Source organism: Nannospalax galili, unplaced genomic scaffold (assembly GCF_000622305.1).
Source record: "Nannospalax galili isolate Female #2095 unplaced genomic scaffold, S.galili_v1.0 scaffold1234, whole genome shotgun sequence".
In the NCBI taxonomy this organism is placed as follows: domain Eukaryota; kingdom Metazoa; phylum Chordata; class Mammalia; order Rodentia; family Spalacidae; genus Nannospalax; species Nannospalax galili.
In genome coordinates this window covers 2403522-2419195 of record NW_008334665.1, presented here as the reverse complement: position 1 = coordinate 2419195, position 15674 = coordinate 2403522, and the positions used below count along the sequence as shown (strand labels likewise).

Below are 15674 nucleotides of genomic sequence, written 5' to 3'. Positions count from 1 at the left end.
GCTCTTAACCCCTGGGCCATCTCTCTAGTCCTGATAGTTTTTGAAACAAGATTTATTTTTAAATGTATGTGTGTCAGGTGGGGAATGAGCCCTTGAGTAAAGATGACCATGGAGGCCACGGAGGTTGTCAGATCCTCTGAAGATGGAGTTATAGGTGGTTGCGTGCTACCTGGCATCGGTGCTGGGGACTGAACACAGGACTTTTGCAAGACCAGCAAGTTCTCTTAACCATGGAACCACCTCTCCAGTTCCCATAATGTTCGCTTTTAACGGGTCATGATGAAAAGTGGTTAAGTGCTTGAAGCTCAACTTGACAAGCGGCTCTTTATGAACCTTTGGGGCTCTAGATTGATGTTCACAATGTGGACTGTGACATTTTGCCGTAGTCTCTCTGCTAAGCCATCAGTGCTCGTAGGGTAGCCTGGTTGGTGACAATACAGTGCAGAAAGTCAATATCAAATCAGTCTTTTTTTTTTTTTTCTGAGATGGGGCTTCTGTGGCCCCAGCTGTCCCGGAACTTTCTATGTAGACCTGGCTGGCCTGGATCTCACAGAGTGGCTGGCCTGGATCTCACAGAGTGGCTGGCCTGGATCTCGTGCCCCTCGAGTGCAGCACACAGGCTGCGTAGTTTCAGCTCCCAGGTTTCATCCCGTGAAGTTCAAATGAGGGTGTTGGATGGACATAAGTAACTATCATTTCCTTTATATCTTTATTTTCCAGCTGAACTGAAAGAGCAAGTCAAGCAGAGTGGCTGGCCTGGATCTCGTGCCCCTCGAGTGCAGCACACAGGCTGCATAGTTTCAGCTCCCAGGTTTCATCCCGTGAACTTCAAATGAGGGTGTTGGATGGACATAAGAAACTATCATTTCCTTTATATCTTTTATTTTCCAGCTGAACTGAAAGAGCAAGTCAAGCCTGAAAATTGCAAAACAAAAAAAAAAACATCATGTGGTATAAAAAGAAATGTTTGAATCGCCCTCTTCTGCAAAGTTTTCTCTCTCCGAAACAATAGAAAATTCAGAAATCTAACACCAGCACGACTTCCAGAATAGACAGGCAAGGGGATCTCTGTGAGTTCAAGGCCAGCCTGGTCTGCATAGTGAGTTCCAGGACAGCTGGGGCTACACGGAGACCCTGTCTCAAAAGACCGAAAAAACCACCTCACACTAGGTGTGGGAAATGAGGAGAAGAAACTAATTGTACCAGGAAGTGTGTGCAGAGTTCTACACTTCGGCAGCATCATAATTCAGCCCAGTTACGTCAGTTGAGGCTCAAGGAGGCAAAATTTTGTCAACACAGTAGGTCTTCGGACTTTGAAGAGCTTATGGGAGAGTCAGGAGCCTCCACTTGCCCCAGCCAGGAATGAACACTTCCTTCTTCTGTTTATAGTGATATTAAAATGATTTAAATGGTGCCTATTCCTGGAAGCAGTGGTAGTTCACTGCAATCCCTTGTTTGCAGAAGTCATGATCCTTTCACTGTGATTTTCGTTCTTCTTAGGCTGGGATGCTGAGGCCTCTGTTTGCTTGATAGCAGATGCTCAGCACCAGGCATGTGGGCTCTTGTCCTTGACATACACTTTGACAGGATCACGTTCAATAACTTTTCAGTTGCTGAGTACTTACAGACATAGTTAACTAAAAATAGTCAACTATACATTCATAAACATGCTTAAAATAACCTTTGAAAGTACCAGTGTTTGCAGCCTAGCAGACTGGTTTTTAAACACTGGTGGGCATGCCACAGGCAAAGGCCACCTGGCAGAGCTGCCTCCAAGTGTGGACCCTTCCTAGATGCCAATCTTCACCCTGTGATCTGTCTATTTTAGGAACACATTCTCAGAACAGATCATGAGCCTCCAATGTGAAATCTGCCTGCAGTATTCCTATATTAACAATATTAGTTAAAAAGTCTTAAGAAGAGTTACCACCAATACAACTTGGGGTCTGGTGCCTTTATGTGGCACTTTGTAATATGTATAATTCACAGCTCTATAAATGTAGTGATGGTTATAGATATGTGTTGATTTCATTGTAAATCAGTATAAACACAATGACATTCTAATTATTTCAATATTTAAGAAGACACACCTACAGACTGTATACAGTGGGAAGACAATTAGGTTTTTTTTTTTTTTAATGTTGCACTCCTTCAATCCTTTGTCCCTCTGTCCCCTACAGGAAAGCTCACAGAATAAAGCCCTGCATCACTGTGTGACCAAGTATCTGCTTTGAAGCTTGGCCCCTCACTTGACTTAATAAAACTGGACTCAGTACTTCAAGAAATTTATCTCACTCATTGCTGGGGGAAATGATTCTTTCAGTGATCATATATTTTTATTGAGCTGTAAGTAAAATATGTGCAGGAAAGCTACACATCTCCACATTTTCAGCATAGATCGCTATTTCAGATGAAGAAGGAATCCACTTCCATTAGACATATTATTCTGTAATGGTTGTCAAATAAGTCCATAAAATAACTCATCTTTATATAAATATATGTATATATGTATACATATATACATATATATGTTCAGTATATTTTAATAATAATTTTTATATACTTCATGCATAGCTTTATCAAACTACCAAATAAAATTGTGGGAATATTTAGGGCAGAGTTTTTCCATCTGTAAACCTTGGCATTTATCACAGATTCTAGCAGGTTTCAGTTTCCTTGGGAAATGTTTGTTTGTTTGTTTATTATTGATTTTTCTAGAAGGTATAACCAACTGAAGTCACGATTGACTGTAATTTATTCCCTCTGAGGAAATTTCTGGCAAGTTCAGTTGCCGCCCCTGTGTTTGCCTCCTAACCATCCAATCATCCTCCCCACCACTCAAAGGCAATTTGTGGGCTACGTGTTCTTACATCACAGTTTTATAAGTCTGACATAAAATTCAGTTTTCACACCGTCAAAGCTGTTTAAGGTTTAATCACCACTGTCCTCCATCAGCTTCAAGCTCTAAGTATATTTTTCCAAGGTATTATAAACTAAAAGTACTTTTTAATTGAATGTAATCAAGGCCTGGCTATATATGTATATCTGTAACCCTAGCTACTCAGGTCTCTAAGGCAAAAAAAATAAGTTTCACCAGACTAGGCTATGGACTACAAGGCCAGACTCAGCAATTTAGGGAGACCTTGTCACAAAAATAAAAGTTAGAGAAGACCACAGCTTAGTGATCAAATCCTTGTTCAGCATGTGCAAACTCCTAGGTTCCATCCAGAGTACTACAAAATAAAATGTTAATTAATTAATTCAGTATTTAAGAAGAAAAAGTAGCAGAAAACAGCATCAGAAGGGGAGATGGAAACCTGATGCAGTGGTGCATGCCTTTAACCCCAGCACTTGGGAAGCACAGCCAGGAGGAGCTCTGTGAGTTGGAAGTCAGCCTGGCCTATATGGGGAATTCCAGGCTAGCTGGGGCTATAGGGAGATCCTATCTCAAAAGGCAAATGAGAGAGAGAGAGAGAGAGAATGAGAATGCAGCAAGATGGAGCACTCCCTTGAGTTGGAACCTGCGAATGAGCATCCACAGATTAAGGACAGTATAGTCAGAGTGTGCTGATCCCTTCCATAGTCACACTCAGGATGATGCACTAGGAGTCCTTTCCTGAGAGACAAGGAGTAACTGGGGGTGGAGGATGGTGACCTCCAAGGCCCTCCTGAGTGAGGGAGCAGCATCAGTCCATCCAGAAGTGTCAGGAGTGTGGCCAGTTGTACCTGAGTTGGAGCACAGTGGATTGCTCTAGGATTGACACAAGGCCATAAGATCCTGAGAGTGCCAGAAGTCTGAAGCTCTACCCTGATGTCTGTCTGTCACTCAAAGACCCTGAAACTTCTCATTCTTTACTATGAATAGTTGTGTGGCTCTTTATGATCTTGGAGAGCTGTCGTGGTCTGTTTGACTGGCAGTGAAGAGTCTTGCAATGTCTGTGGAAGTAGAAGAACTTCCAACCTTATGGTTGCTTTTCGGCTAAGCAGGCATTCAAGTAATCAACACAGTCTTTAAGAAATATAAGTCTTCACAGTGCACTGTCACTGACACACACAGATGTGTTTGCACATGCTGTAGTTCAATGTCATTTCCCACTCTTCAACAGGCCTGGCCCCTGTCAGTATCTTTCAATACAGTATCCAATAGAGACTGATGTCAGTTTACATGTGTGATGTCCTTGGAAAGTACCTGTGACCTATGACAGGATATATATCAGCCTCTGGACAGTTTCCTAAGCTTGTGCACTCAAATTTCAATGATAATTTATACATCTACCAAATCCAGAAACCCTGTCTCAAAACAAAACAAAACAAAAAGCACATAGTTATTTATTAATTTTGGTTTATTTATTTACTTTTTAAATTGATTATCTTAATACCAGGAAATCCTTTCTGTCCTATAGAAATTACTTAATTAAAGGGAGAAAAATATATTCTATTCAAAAAAATTTAAATTAGCCAAATAACAAGAATCACATCTCTTTTTTATTGGACATATTTTTAGCAGGGTCTCTCTGTGTCCCCAGCTGTCCTGGAACTCACTATGTAGACCAGACTGGCCTTGAACTCACAGAGATCCGCCTGCCTCTGCCTCCCAAGTACTGGGACTGCAGCCGTGCACCACAATGCCCAGCTAAGAATCACATCTTTTAAGCAAACCAATAGGTCTATAAGCAGTATATTTCTTATATGGTTTTTACAATAAGCCATTCAGAAATGTATCTTTATGTCCAGATTATCAGCTGAGGCTGTCTCCATCCTACCCGCCCCCAGCCTGGCTCATGCAGCTACCTACTTGATGGTTAGTTCTGAGCTGTTTCATTCCAAGTCTCTCATAGTGCTTAATTACTGCAAGTACCATTACTGTACGTATGACTGATCTGAGGACTGAATTAAAGGACACAGTGCAGTATCTCACACACATCACAGCACCTGTGGTCAAGGATTACCGACTGCCTACCTCAAGCTGGGCACTGAGGATGTAGCAGAAAGAGAAATTAACTAAATCCATCGATTTAATCAAGAATGGACACATCAACATACAAACATAATTCTGTCAGGAAATGAGGGAGGCAGTGAGAAGATTTTCAGAGTGGAAGGACTTGGATTGGAAGAGGGGAGTCAGGGAGGGATTTCAGGCAAGGTGACATCTGTCAGAAGTATAAGACTACACAGAGGAATGCATAGGCCAGGAGCCCAAGTCAGGCTCACCTGTGTCCTCTCCTGGATGGAGTTAGGAGCGACTCAGGAAACTCCGGGAACCCTCCCAGGCTATTTGTTAACAGTATGGGCAAGCAGCATAAACCCATCACTCAGTAACTCGGTGGAAAAATAATACACATAAAAACATAACTTTCCCCAATGACTTTCAAGTAGAAAGCACAAAGCTTAAAAATTTGGAAGGAATAGTGGATATTTCTCCAAATTCAGTACAATTAAAACTAACTGGAGCCAGGCATGGATGTGCACGCCTTTAGTCCCAGCATCTGGAATCAGATTGAGATTGAGATTGAGGCCAGCCTGATCTACACAGCAGTTCTAGGACTGTTGGGGCTACAGGGAGGCCCTGTCTCCAAAAGACCAGGGAAAAAAAGTAATTCTGTGTGTCTCTTTAAATCTCTGAAACTAAAGCTACTTGAACAAATAATTACCATATAAAATATAATTCTAAAATTGATGGTAGGCCTGTAGTCTGACAGAATGAAACTTTGCTCCGCTGTAAATAATCTTTCATTACCATTAAAAGGTCATTTCTGCATGGGCATAAAACACGGGTAGAAAGGAAAATGCTTCAGCGGACTCTAGAACATGACAAGTTAATAAGTTAAAGATAATTCTTAGTTAACCTCACCTGGAATCCCGAGGTAATAATAACTTTATTCTGTGACCCTGGATGGCTCCAATTAACTTTTGTGTAACTATGGTTACAATTGCAAATAACACCTCACTTTTCTTACAAGCCCTTTCAACTTGGGGAGCAACTCAAACCACCAGCCAGCACTGAGGGAGAAAGGCCCGTTAGCATCAGAGAAAGTGCGCCCATCCCTCTCCCTAAACCCTGATGAGAGGAAGCACAAGCGAGAATATTTCACTTAAATAAAGCCCCTCTCCTCGATCTCTTTGGTTTGCTTATTTTTTTCCAATGCCTATTAAGGATGCTTATGTGGTTTAGAACAACTCATAATGTTTTACCCTGAGGAAAAAAAATCATAATAGTTGTTTTTATATCTCTAAATGAAGTAAGCATAATTTCAAAAGGAATATGGAATGACTTGGGTAATTGCTGAGCTATGACAACATTCATCCGTCTCGTCACAAGAGGAAAAGGTCCTCAGGCTCATCAGCTAATGCAGACTTTGGCTAACCACAGCATCTTCCTTTCCCGGGTCATTTCTGACTCACAGTGATCTATCAAAGGCTTCCATCAGACACTCCCCCAGGAGCAAAGCCGGATGATGACTTAAGAGTTAGAGACCCTTCACGGAGATGGGAGCCTTGACACAGGACTTGCTTGATTCAGTGACCTGAAAGATCCTTATGCTGGTCGGATTCCCAGTGCCCAGAGCGGTCAGTTCTCTGTCTGAAGGTTGACTTTGGAACATGCATTTGACATGATCGATACAAAGGCTCCTTTAATGACCAAGAATGAACCGTGGAAATCCGCGCCTTGTCATCTCTTTACTTGCTACTTGTAACTGTGACTAATGTACTTGGGAGACTGTACTTGGGAACGTAGGGAACTACCCACAGCTTCACAAATGTCTTCGCACTAAGTAGATTCCCTTGCTGTTGGGAACTGAACTCGCCCATCACTGGCTACATAGCCCCAGTCGGTTTTAAGTAAGTAGTGTTGGAAACACTTGGTATGGTGGTATCTACTTTCCTTATATTATTTGAGACCCAGAGTCATCCTTTTATAGAAATAGGCATGAACCCGGGTTAGAAATGCCCTCTGCAGCTCTTCTCCATCTGTGCATCAGTCAGTCGTGGGAGCAGGTCCAGGGCTGCTCAATGGAGGAAGAAGAACATCATCAAGCTTCAAAGTTGCCAGCCTAGAAGATGTAAGGGTTTTAATGGAAGAAAGTAATTCTGCAGTGGGGATGCCAGCCAGGAAAGGGATCATGACTCACTTAGGTGTCTAGTCTCCAGATGCACAGGGTGTTGATGGCTGGGACGGAACAAAGATGGCAGAGATGTGCTGTTTCTAGAGTCTTGCTGCCCAGTGTGGGGCCACTGCCTAGGCCCAGTGAGGCTGAACCCTCGTGCTGGGTTTCGATGGTCCAGTGTGGGTGACAAGAATACCATACATCTCACTGTGAGCTTCATAGTGACTTAAACGAAAATGATAATATTTTGGATATATATGGTAAATAAAATATATTACTAAAGTAACATTCATCCATTCCTTTATGCATTTAAAATTGGGCTGTTCCATTTATATTTTAAAGATTTGTTCATTTTTATTTTATGTGTATGAGTGTTTGGCCTTCATGTATGTAAGTGCACTACATGCTTGTCTGGGACTTGCGGAGGCTGTGAGAGGTCAACAGATGCCCTGGAACTGGAGATAAGGAAGGTTGTGAGCCACCATGTGGGTGCTGGCAACTGCACCCAGGTCCTCTTCGAAAGCAGCAATTACCCTTATCCACTGTGCCATCTCTCTAGCCCCTCTGTACTTATAATTACGTGTGGCTTACATTGTGTTTGGGGGGCGGGAGGTCACAGAACTGGGGCATCCACAGGTAAGACCAGCTGACAGACACTACACACAGTCAACCAGTCCAAACATGGGCAGTGGGGGGTGGGAAGCAGTGCAGTGCTCAGCAGTGCTGGCTGCTTACCATAGTTGGTCACCTTCTCCCCACTGAGGAGTTATCACATGAGCAGGCTGAGTGTGAACACATGACCCCACTGTGAGGTTATCACATGAACAGAACAGGCTGAGTGTGACTATCCCACTGAGGAGTTATCAGGCACCCCCTGAGACCTGGTGCTACCATAACCTCTGAATACTCAGCCACATATAGGGTCCATACCCCTGACTGAGGATTTTCCTCCAAGGACCTCTTAGTCTTTCCAGAGGGCCCCCAGGAAGTTCAGGAACACTTTCCACAGGGCCCTGCTGCAGGAACTGGGGAGAGATTTTCGCACATGCAGTGCCGTGGATGAGCTGGAGGGCATTCCATAAAGGGAAATATACCAGGCATAGAACCACAGGAACTGGGTCATCCCACACATTCCTGAGACCTAGGAAGAGCTGCTCTTGTCAGCTGAGGGAAGACTAGCAGTTTCTAGGGGAGGGAAGTGTGGGGCGTGGGAGGGGAGGGGTGGGGAGAGGAAGGGTGGCGGGTACTAAGCCATGCCTGTGAGAAGGTCAGGTGTGCTGTGTTGTAAATAACTACCCTGAGATGCACATTGTGCTTTTCAGAGAAAGACAAACCACGAAAAAACCAAGACCCACGGCCCTCTTCCAAGACTTGACCATCTAGGCCGTGGAAGTCCACACACGTGATGCCGGGTGGGCTTCTGGAGGGAGCTGGACAGCCCTGCTCCCACGCTGTGGTTATGACTCTCAGTCAGTGTAGCCACTATGGAATTCAGTGTGGGAGCTCTGAAAACATTTAATACTAAGAATATAAGTGCAGGAGATCCAGCAATCTTTTTAAAGGCTGCAAGGATCAGGGGCTGGGAAGACGGCGCAGTGGTAAAGATCATGTTTTTCAAGTATGAGGATGCAAGTTTGGATTCCAGCACCCCACAAAATCCAGGGGAGATACATCTGTAACCCTAGATCCAAGGGGCAGAGAAAAGCAGATCTCAGGGGCGGGTGACTCCTGAAAGACCCTGTCTTAAAAAAATAAAGTGGAGGATCACTGAGATATCCAAACTTGGCCTCTGGGCTCCATACATGCATGCATGGGTGAACACATCTACATACACAGTGTGCATACATACAACACACAGACAGACAAACAAATAAATACATAAATAATGAATAAATAAATAAAAGGCTACAGAGGAGAAGCCATCGTTATATACAAAGCTTTCCTTACTCCAATGGGTGTTTTATTTTTCTTTAGAAACTACCAGTTTGTACAGGTTATTTTATGAAGTAGGTATAAGAAAAGATACGGCTGAAACCTAATTTACTTTTAATTTTTAAAAATGTTTTCCACATTAAAACAGTTAAGATGATTTTCTGTTGGGTTTTATATGGTTTCTAGAATTCAAGTAGGATTAATGTACCTCATAAAAATGGCCAATTTGTATTGAGCTTCTACTAATTTCATACTCTCCCTTTGAAGGTAAAGTTGATGATGATGGTAAATATTTTCTTCAGTCAACCATGTCAGAGGTTTATGCAATTTATTAGGGGCCAGTGAGATGGCTCAGTAGGTCAAGGGGCTTTCCGACAAGCCTGACAGACTTGAGTTATTCTGAGGAAGAATATGATGGTGGGAAGACAGAACTTAAGATGTCCTGACGTCCATAAGCATGCACAGACACACACACACACACAGAGAGACACACACACAGACACACACACAAACACCACACCACACACACAGACACATACACCACACACACACACACACACACAAACCACACCATACACACACACATACACCACATACACAGACACACACACCATACAAACAGACACACACATACCACACACACACACCATACACACAGACATACACACATACACACACACAGACACACACACCACACACACAGACACACACAGACACACAAACACCACATACACAGACACACACACACACCACACACACACAGACACACACACACCACACACACAGACACACACACATACACACACACAGACACACACACCACACACACAGACACACACACCATACAAACAGACACACACATACCACACACACACACCATACACACAGACATACACACATACACACACACAGACACACACACCACACACACAGACACACATACATACACACACACCACACACACAGACACACACACACCCCACACAGACATACACCACACATACAGACACACACACCACACACACATACACACAGACACATACACACACAGACACACACCACACACACATACCACACACACACACCATACACATACCACACACAGACACACACACACACCACAGACACACACACACACTTTCCCTGATTCCTATCATCACAAAAACGTACATCATCGTCATCAAGTTCTTCCCTCGCTGGAGATGACGTCTCACACTCACACCTCATGTGCCCCCAGGACATCAGCTCTGAGGAGAGCATGCACCACCTCCTAGGCTCCTTACCTCTGCAGATGGGCCGGTGGTCGCTCCACGCCGCCAGGGTCTCTGTTACTCTCTGGCAGGTAATGCCCTTGGATCCCTGGAGCACATAATTATCCTCACAGGAGAACTGCACGTTTGCACCGACCCTAGAGAGTAGCAGAGAGAAAACAGTCCAAATCACCCTCTGCAAACTCCCAAAGAACTCAACAGAACGGCAGCTACAGCGTCACTCAATGGGAACGACCGAAAGCTTTCAACAGTGTGCAAGAGCTCATGGTTTGGGAGCCGGTGTGGGGTGGGGGGTAGAGGTGGTTGTAGAGAGCATCTCAGGTAGTCCAGCCTGGCCTTGAACTTACTCTGAAGTCGAGAATAACCTTGAATGTTCTGTGGAAGATTGTGCATAGAGGGCCACTTTGGAGCCTGAGCTGTTGCCCCACCAAACAGGCAAACTTTTGGATACTGTCACACCCTAAAATGTCTGTGAGGGAATTTTGCACCCTGAAACCAAAGTGAAATTGGATGTCATTCCATGTGACTAAATATTTATTGAAAGAGCCCAGGTAAGGAGCATCTCTGTGAAGGATCTGTGTTCCTATCACAAACATTCATCATTCCCAAAGGACAGTGATGTTACACTTCAGAAATACATCTTACAGGAAAGGAATCATTTATTTTAGAAAACGGGAATCCGTCCAGCCTGGAGTGAGATGGAAAATTGCTTTGGCCCAGAGCTGAGCCTGCAAACAGGAAGCCATAGGTTGTAACAACCCAACACACTGCCGTTGAGCACCAGTTGGACAGGCACGTGAGGAGGTGAGACAGGCAGGCGTCGCTCTGCGCACAGCAAACATGATGTTGGAGGGACTGGAGGGGCAGAAATAGTGCAGATACAGTACTCATGTATGAAATTCTCAAAAAATAAAAAACAATGTTATAAAAAGCACAAATAAAAGATAAAGCAAGAAATAAGAGATGCTTCCTGTCCTGCCCATCGAAGACAGACGTCTCACAGGTGGTAGATGAGTATTTCTCACATGTACCTACACAGTTCTCTTTCTGTGGAAAGTCTTAAATGAGTGCAAAATCATCATAACAGAGTCACTCCAATTTGGGAAACCCTGGATTAAATGAAATTAAACACGTGTTTATTAGGGACTCTTAGTCTAATAAAAGTTAATATATGACTTAATATGCAAAATTGTGTGTCCATTTAAAAGAATGTAAAGTACACAGACTTTTCCAGTTTTATTTGTTCAAGAAGCCATTTTTACACTGTGTATCAAGAACAACTAGGATTAATGACACAGGTTTTGAAAAAAAGAAAAAGCATTATAGGACACAATGTTTTAGTTTTGAAAGCAGAACGTGTGAAAACCGGTCATTGTTTCATGTCAGTCTGCGGTTACTGAAGACAGCTATAATTTGTAGATACCCCCATCACTCCTGGTAATCAGTCCTTGTTTAAACCTCTGAACCACAGTGAAGAAGTGAAATACATCTATGGATTGTGTTTTGAAAACAATGATTGCATTCTGCTCTGATCTGCAGGATCTTTCCAGTTTACTTGGATTTCCATACATTTGTATACGTTCACCAGAATTCAGAACAGTTGCACTAAACATTTACTACGTCACACTGTAGGCATCAAAAGTGCAGAAATGAAGAATACAGGCAATGCCCCAGTTTCAAGATGATACAGTGGTTAAGGAATGGGACAGGAGCAAAGTAAAGAAACAGAAAACGCGGGAGTGTCTTAAGGTTGTGAAATACATAAAATAACGTGAGCAGAATTGGGAAAGGCAGAGCTGGAATTTCCAAGTACGCCAAAATGTTTTATCATCTTAACCTGAGATGCCGATTTCTTTTTTTAAAAATATTTTATTATTTTTATTTATGTATGTGAGTGCACCTGTGTTGTACAGTGCCCACAGACATCGGAAGAGGTCATTGGATCCCCTAGAACTGGTGTTATAGATGGTTGTTAGCTGCCACGTGGGTGCTGGGAACTGAACCTGGGTCCTCTGTAAGAGCAACCAGCACTCTTAACTGCTGAGCCACCTCTCCAGTCCTAAGATGCTAATGGACATAATGGTCCACGATGGGCATCAGAAAGCCAGGGAAGTGGGCGGGTACTTCTGCTTGCCAAGCGGTACAATAAAGACAGTGTGTGGCTCTGACAGACCGTGCCCTCCCATGTTTCTCCTCACCTCCTGCCAGTGTTCCTTTAGGAATTCTCACTATATCTTGATCAAGTTCATGAAAAACAACCAGGATTCAAAAATTCTCAAAGTACAGGCATCAAAGTTAGAAATAGACAAATGGGGCTGTTTCAGACTAAAAGCCTTCAGTACAGAACCAGAAACCAGCAGAGTGAAGACAGTTTCTTAAGGGGCAATATTGAGAACCTGATGCAAGGAATCCAACTGCTCAGTGGGAAAACGGAGACCTATTTAAATATGAACTAAGGAGCTAAACAGACATTCTCAGAAGCAGACAGGCCAAAGACTACCAGGCCCAGGGAAGGGTGGTGAGAGCTGTTTCTCCAGGAACTGCAGAGGGAAGATAAACAGAGGAGTCACATCTTGTGACTGCATTGGAAAAGGAGGAGGCAGGCATGGGTCAAGAAATGGAAAACCCGTGTGCTCTGTAATGTGAATTAGGACAAAAGTTCTAGAAAGTGATCGACATACTTTCAAATCATTAACAAAGTACCGCTTCATGGCACAGCAACCTCCCGCCTCCTACATGTGGATCAAAGGAGATGAAATCACTATCAGAGTGATGTCTGTAATTCCATTTCCACTATAACATTGCAAATCACAGGCAACACAGAGACTCAAGTGAGCAGCTGCAGATAAGTGGACAAAGTCTGGGGCCTGAACAAAACAGAAAAGCCTCCCAGCCCTTTAAACCAGCAGGACACACTGTTATTTCCAACAAGATAGATACACTTGGAGGCCACTTTTAAAATCATATTTTGTTTGTTTATATATAGATGAGCATATTACATGTATGTATGCAAGAGCACCTGTGTCTTGCAATGCTTGTGGAGATCAGAAGAAATTTTCAAATGACTTGGTACTGGAGTTACAGACGACTGTTAGCTGCCATGTGGTTGCTGGGAATTGAACCCAGGGACAGAAAGACCACACATGCTATTACATGTGGAAACTTACAAACAAGGACACACATAAGCACAGAGAAGAGAGGAGTCACCGGGGACTGAAGAGCAAAGTGGTCCAGGGAGATGTCATAGGTCAGGACAGTTCAGTTTGGAGGAGCAAGTTCAGAAGGTCCCGGGCATGAATAGAGAATACAGTGAGACTCTACTGTTTGTTTGAAACTTTTGAGATAGATTTTAAATATCCTCATTCCAAAAGTTATGGTCACATGATGTCATAGATATGCTAATTGGCTCAATTCAGGCATCTATAATGTGTGCATGTTTCCAAATTATGTTACATATAATATGCTTATATAATTTTCATTTGTCAAATTAAAGAAACACTATCAGGACTATGACTAATGGACCCCATTTGTGGAATCGTAGTGTATGTTTGCCCTCCAAATTATGAGATGATGCCGCCAGAGCTAAAGTTTGTAAGCTTTGTCAGTGGCCAGGAGTAAGACCCTGAAACACTAAGCTTTTGTCAGAAATACCTAAGAAAATAAAAGTTGAAACAATGAACGAAGATTACAGAGATGTGCGTGAAAATATGTATCCAGGTAAAAGAGAAAGAAGTGATAGGAGATTGCATGTATCAGGGTCACCAGGAACTGCAGATCTGCATCTACATGTCTATATCAGAAAACAGCCGCTGAACTGTTTGAGTGATTCTATCGTAAGTATGTTTTTAAATTATAAGAACAGTATTATTCTGATTTTAATACTTAAAGGTCTCAGCATGTATGGCACAGAGCACGGGCTTCAGTGAGGGGATAGGGGAGGCATGGATGGGTCTGGATTTGAGTGGGAAATGTTGTATGAAATTTTAAAAACTCAGTAAAAAAAACAAACTCTGCCTTACCAGTAAAACTTATGCGGCTTTTTGCTACTCTAACATTCCCCCCTCTGAAGAGGTAACCCTAAAATCTTGTAAGGATTAGATACAGGCTCCCAAATACTTCTGACATTTTAGGCCTTCGGAACAGAGTATGTTGCTAAGAGGCCCAAGGACATTTTGACTTTTAGCTAAGAAACTGGCTACATTCTTTGGGGTCTTTTTACCCTAACTGCCTAGCCAATTCCTACCTCCTGTTCTTATCACATCATCCACTGAAGGGGTTACCCAAATTGCCAATAGGGAATCGGGACACAGACCGCTCTGGCTTCTTCCACACTGAACATGAGGCAACTGGAGTACCCCTTCAGTGGGTCTATGTAAAAGACTCCCAAATTGCATAACTCTTATCTCTAAGGGGAAAAGAAAGTCCTTGAATCATGAATTGATGTGAAGAGAAGTAAAGGCAAGAGTAAGTAGCATTGCAAGTTCTAGATAGGGAACTAGAAAAAAGTCAGAACAGGGCAGTTTTCAAATGTTCATATGAGAGTCCACTGGAATTTCTTGACAAGGGCTTCCAAAAGCATCCCTTTATTGGGTTCCTCCTCATTTTTCTTTTGTCTTCCAAGGCTGGACTCTAGAGTGATGGATTCAGGATTTGCTTTCATGTATTTTGATAGCTGTTGGATGGTTAGAATCAGCGTCAGTTCCCTCTCAAAGGCTTCAGGATAGGGGGAGAAAACAGATTTAGCCATCAATCCCTAGTCTATCTGTTGGAGGCCCCACCTTTCCAGTCTCACTGGTCAATCACCTGGTGATAGGACCATCCCTAGGAAGGCAGGTTCACCTTAAGTTATGTTGAACAGATGGCAAAATACCTGGTGTGTTAGTGAGGTAGTGAATTCTTCCTGCCTGGAATCCCGCCTTATAAACACAGAACTCAGAACTTCTGACCAGCCACAGTCATGCAGGTCTCTGTAAGTCTGTCCACTTTCTGCCGTTTGGGTCCATTCTTCAATTCCTTTATGAATGAGACTAAGAACCCTCTAGGGGACCCTCTTTCCCTCCGTTTCAGTATAGGACAAAACTATGGACTTGTGGTGTGCTTAATTAAGAGACAAAATGACCTACAGTAACAGTACGTGAAGGTGCTTTGCAGACAGTGACAGACTGGCACCATCCTTTGAAATATTCTGGAAAAAATTTCATTTTGTACCCTTGGTATGTTCAGAATGTAGCATTATCAGAAACCCTCAAAAAATTCCTGTAACATGCTGCCCTCAGACCCTCTATTCTCACAGATCCAGACAGTATAAACAATTCTATTCTTCTCAGAATTCTTTCAGGCAAACGTTCTTCAGGAAACTTGATTA

At 43.0% G+C, this 15674-nt stretch overlaps 1 protein-coding gene across 1 annotated transcript in view; it reads right to left on the bottom strand.

Moving 5' to 3' along the window:
* Nucleotides 1-15674, bottom strand: part of LOC103731132 (CUB and sushi domain-containing protein 1-like) — a gene marked incomplete at its 3' end in the record, with an annotated part of 1440296 nt that overhangs the window by 176863 nt on the left and 1247759 nt on the right. The window contains exon 9 of the mRNA XM_017797230.1: nucleotides 10322-10446. Coding sequence (XP_017652719.1) covers nucleotides 10322-10446 — 125 coding nt within the window. The remainder of the gene's footprint in view (nucleotides 1-10321; nucleotides 10447-15674) is intronic.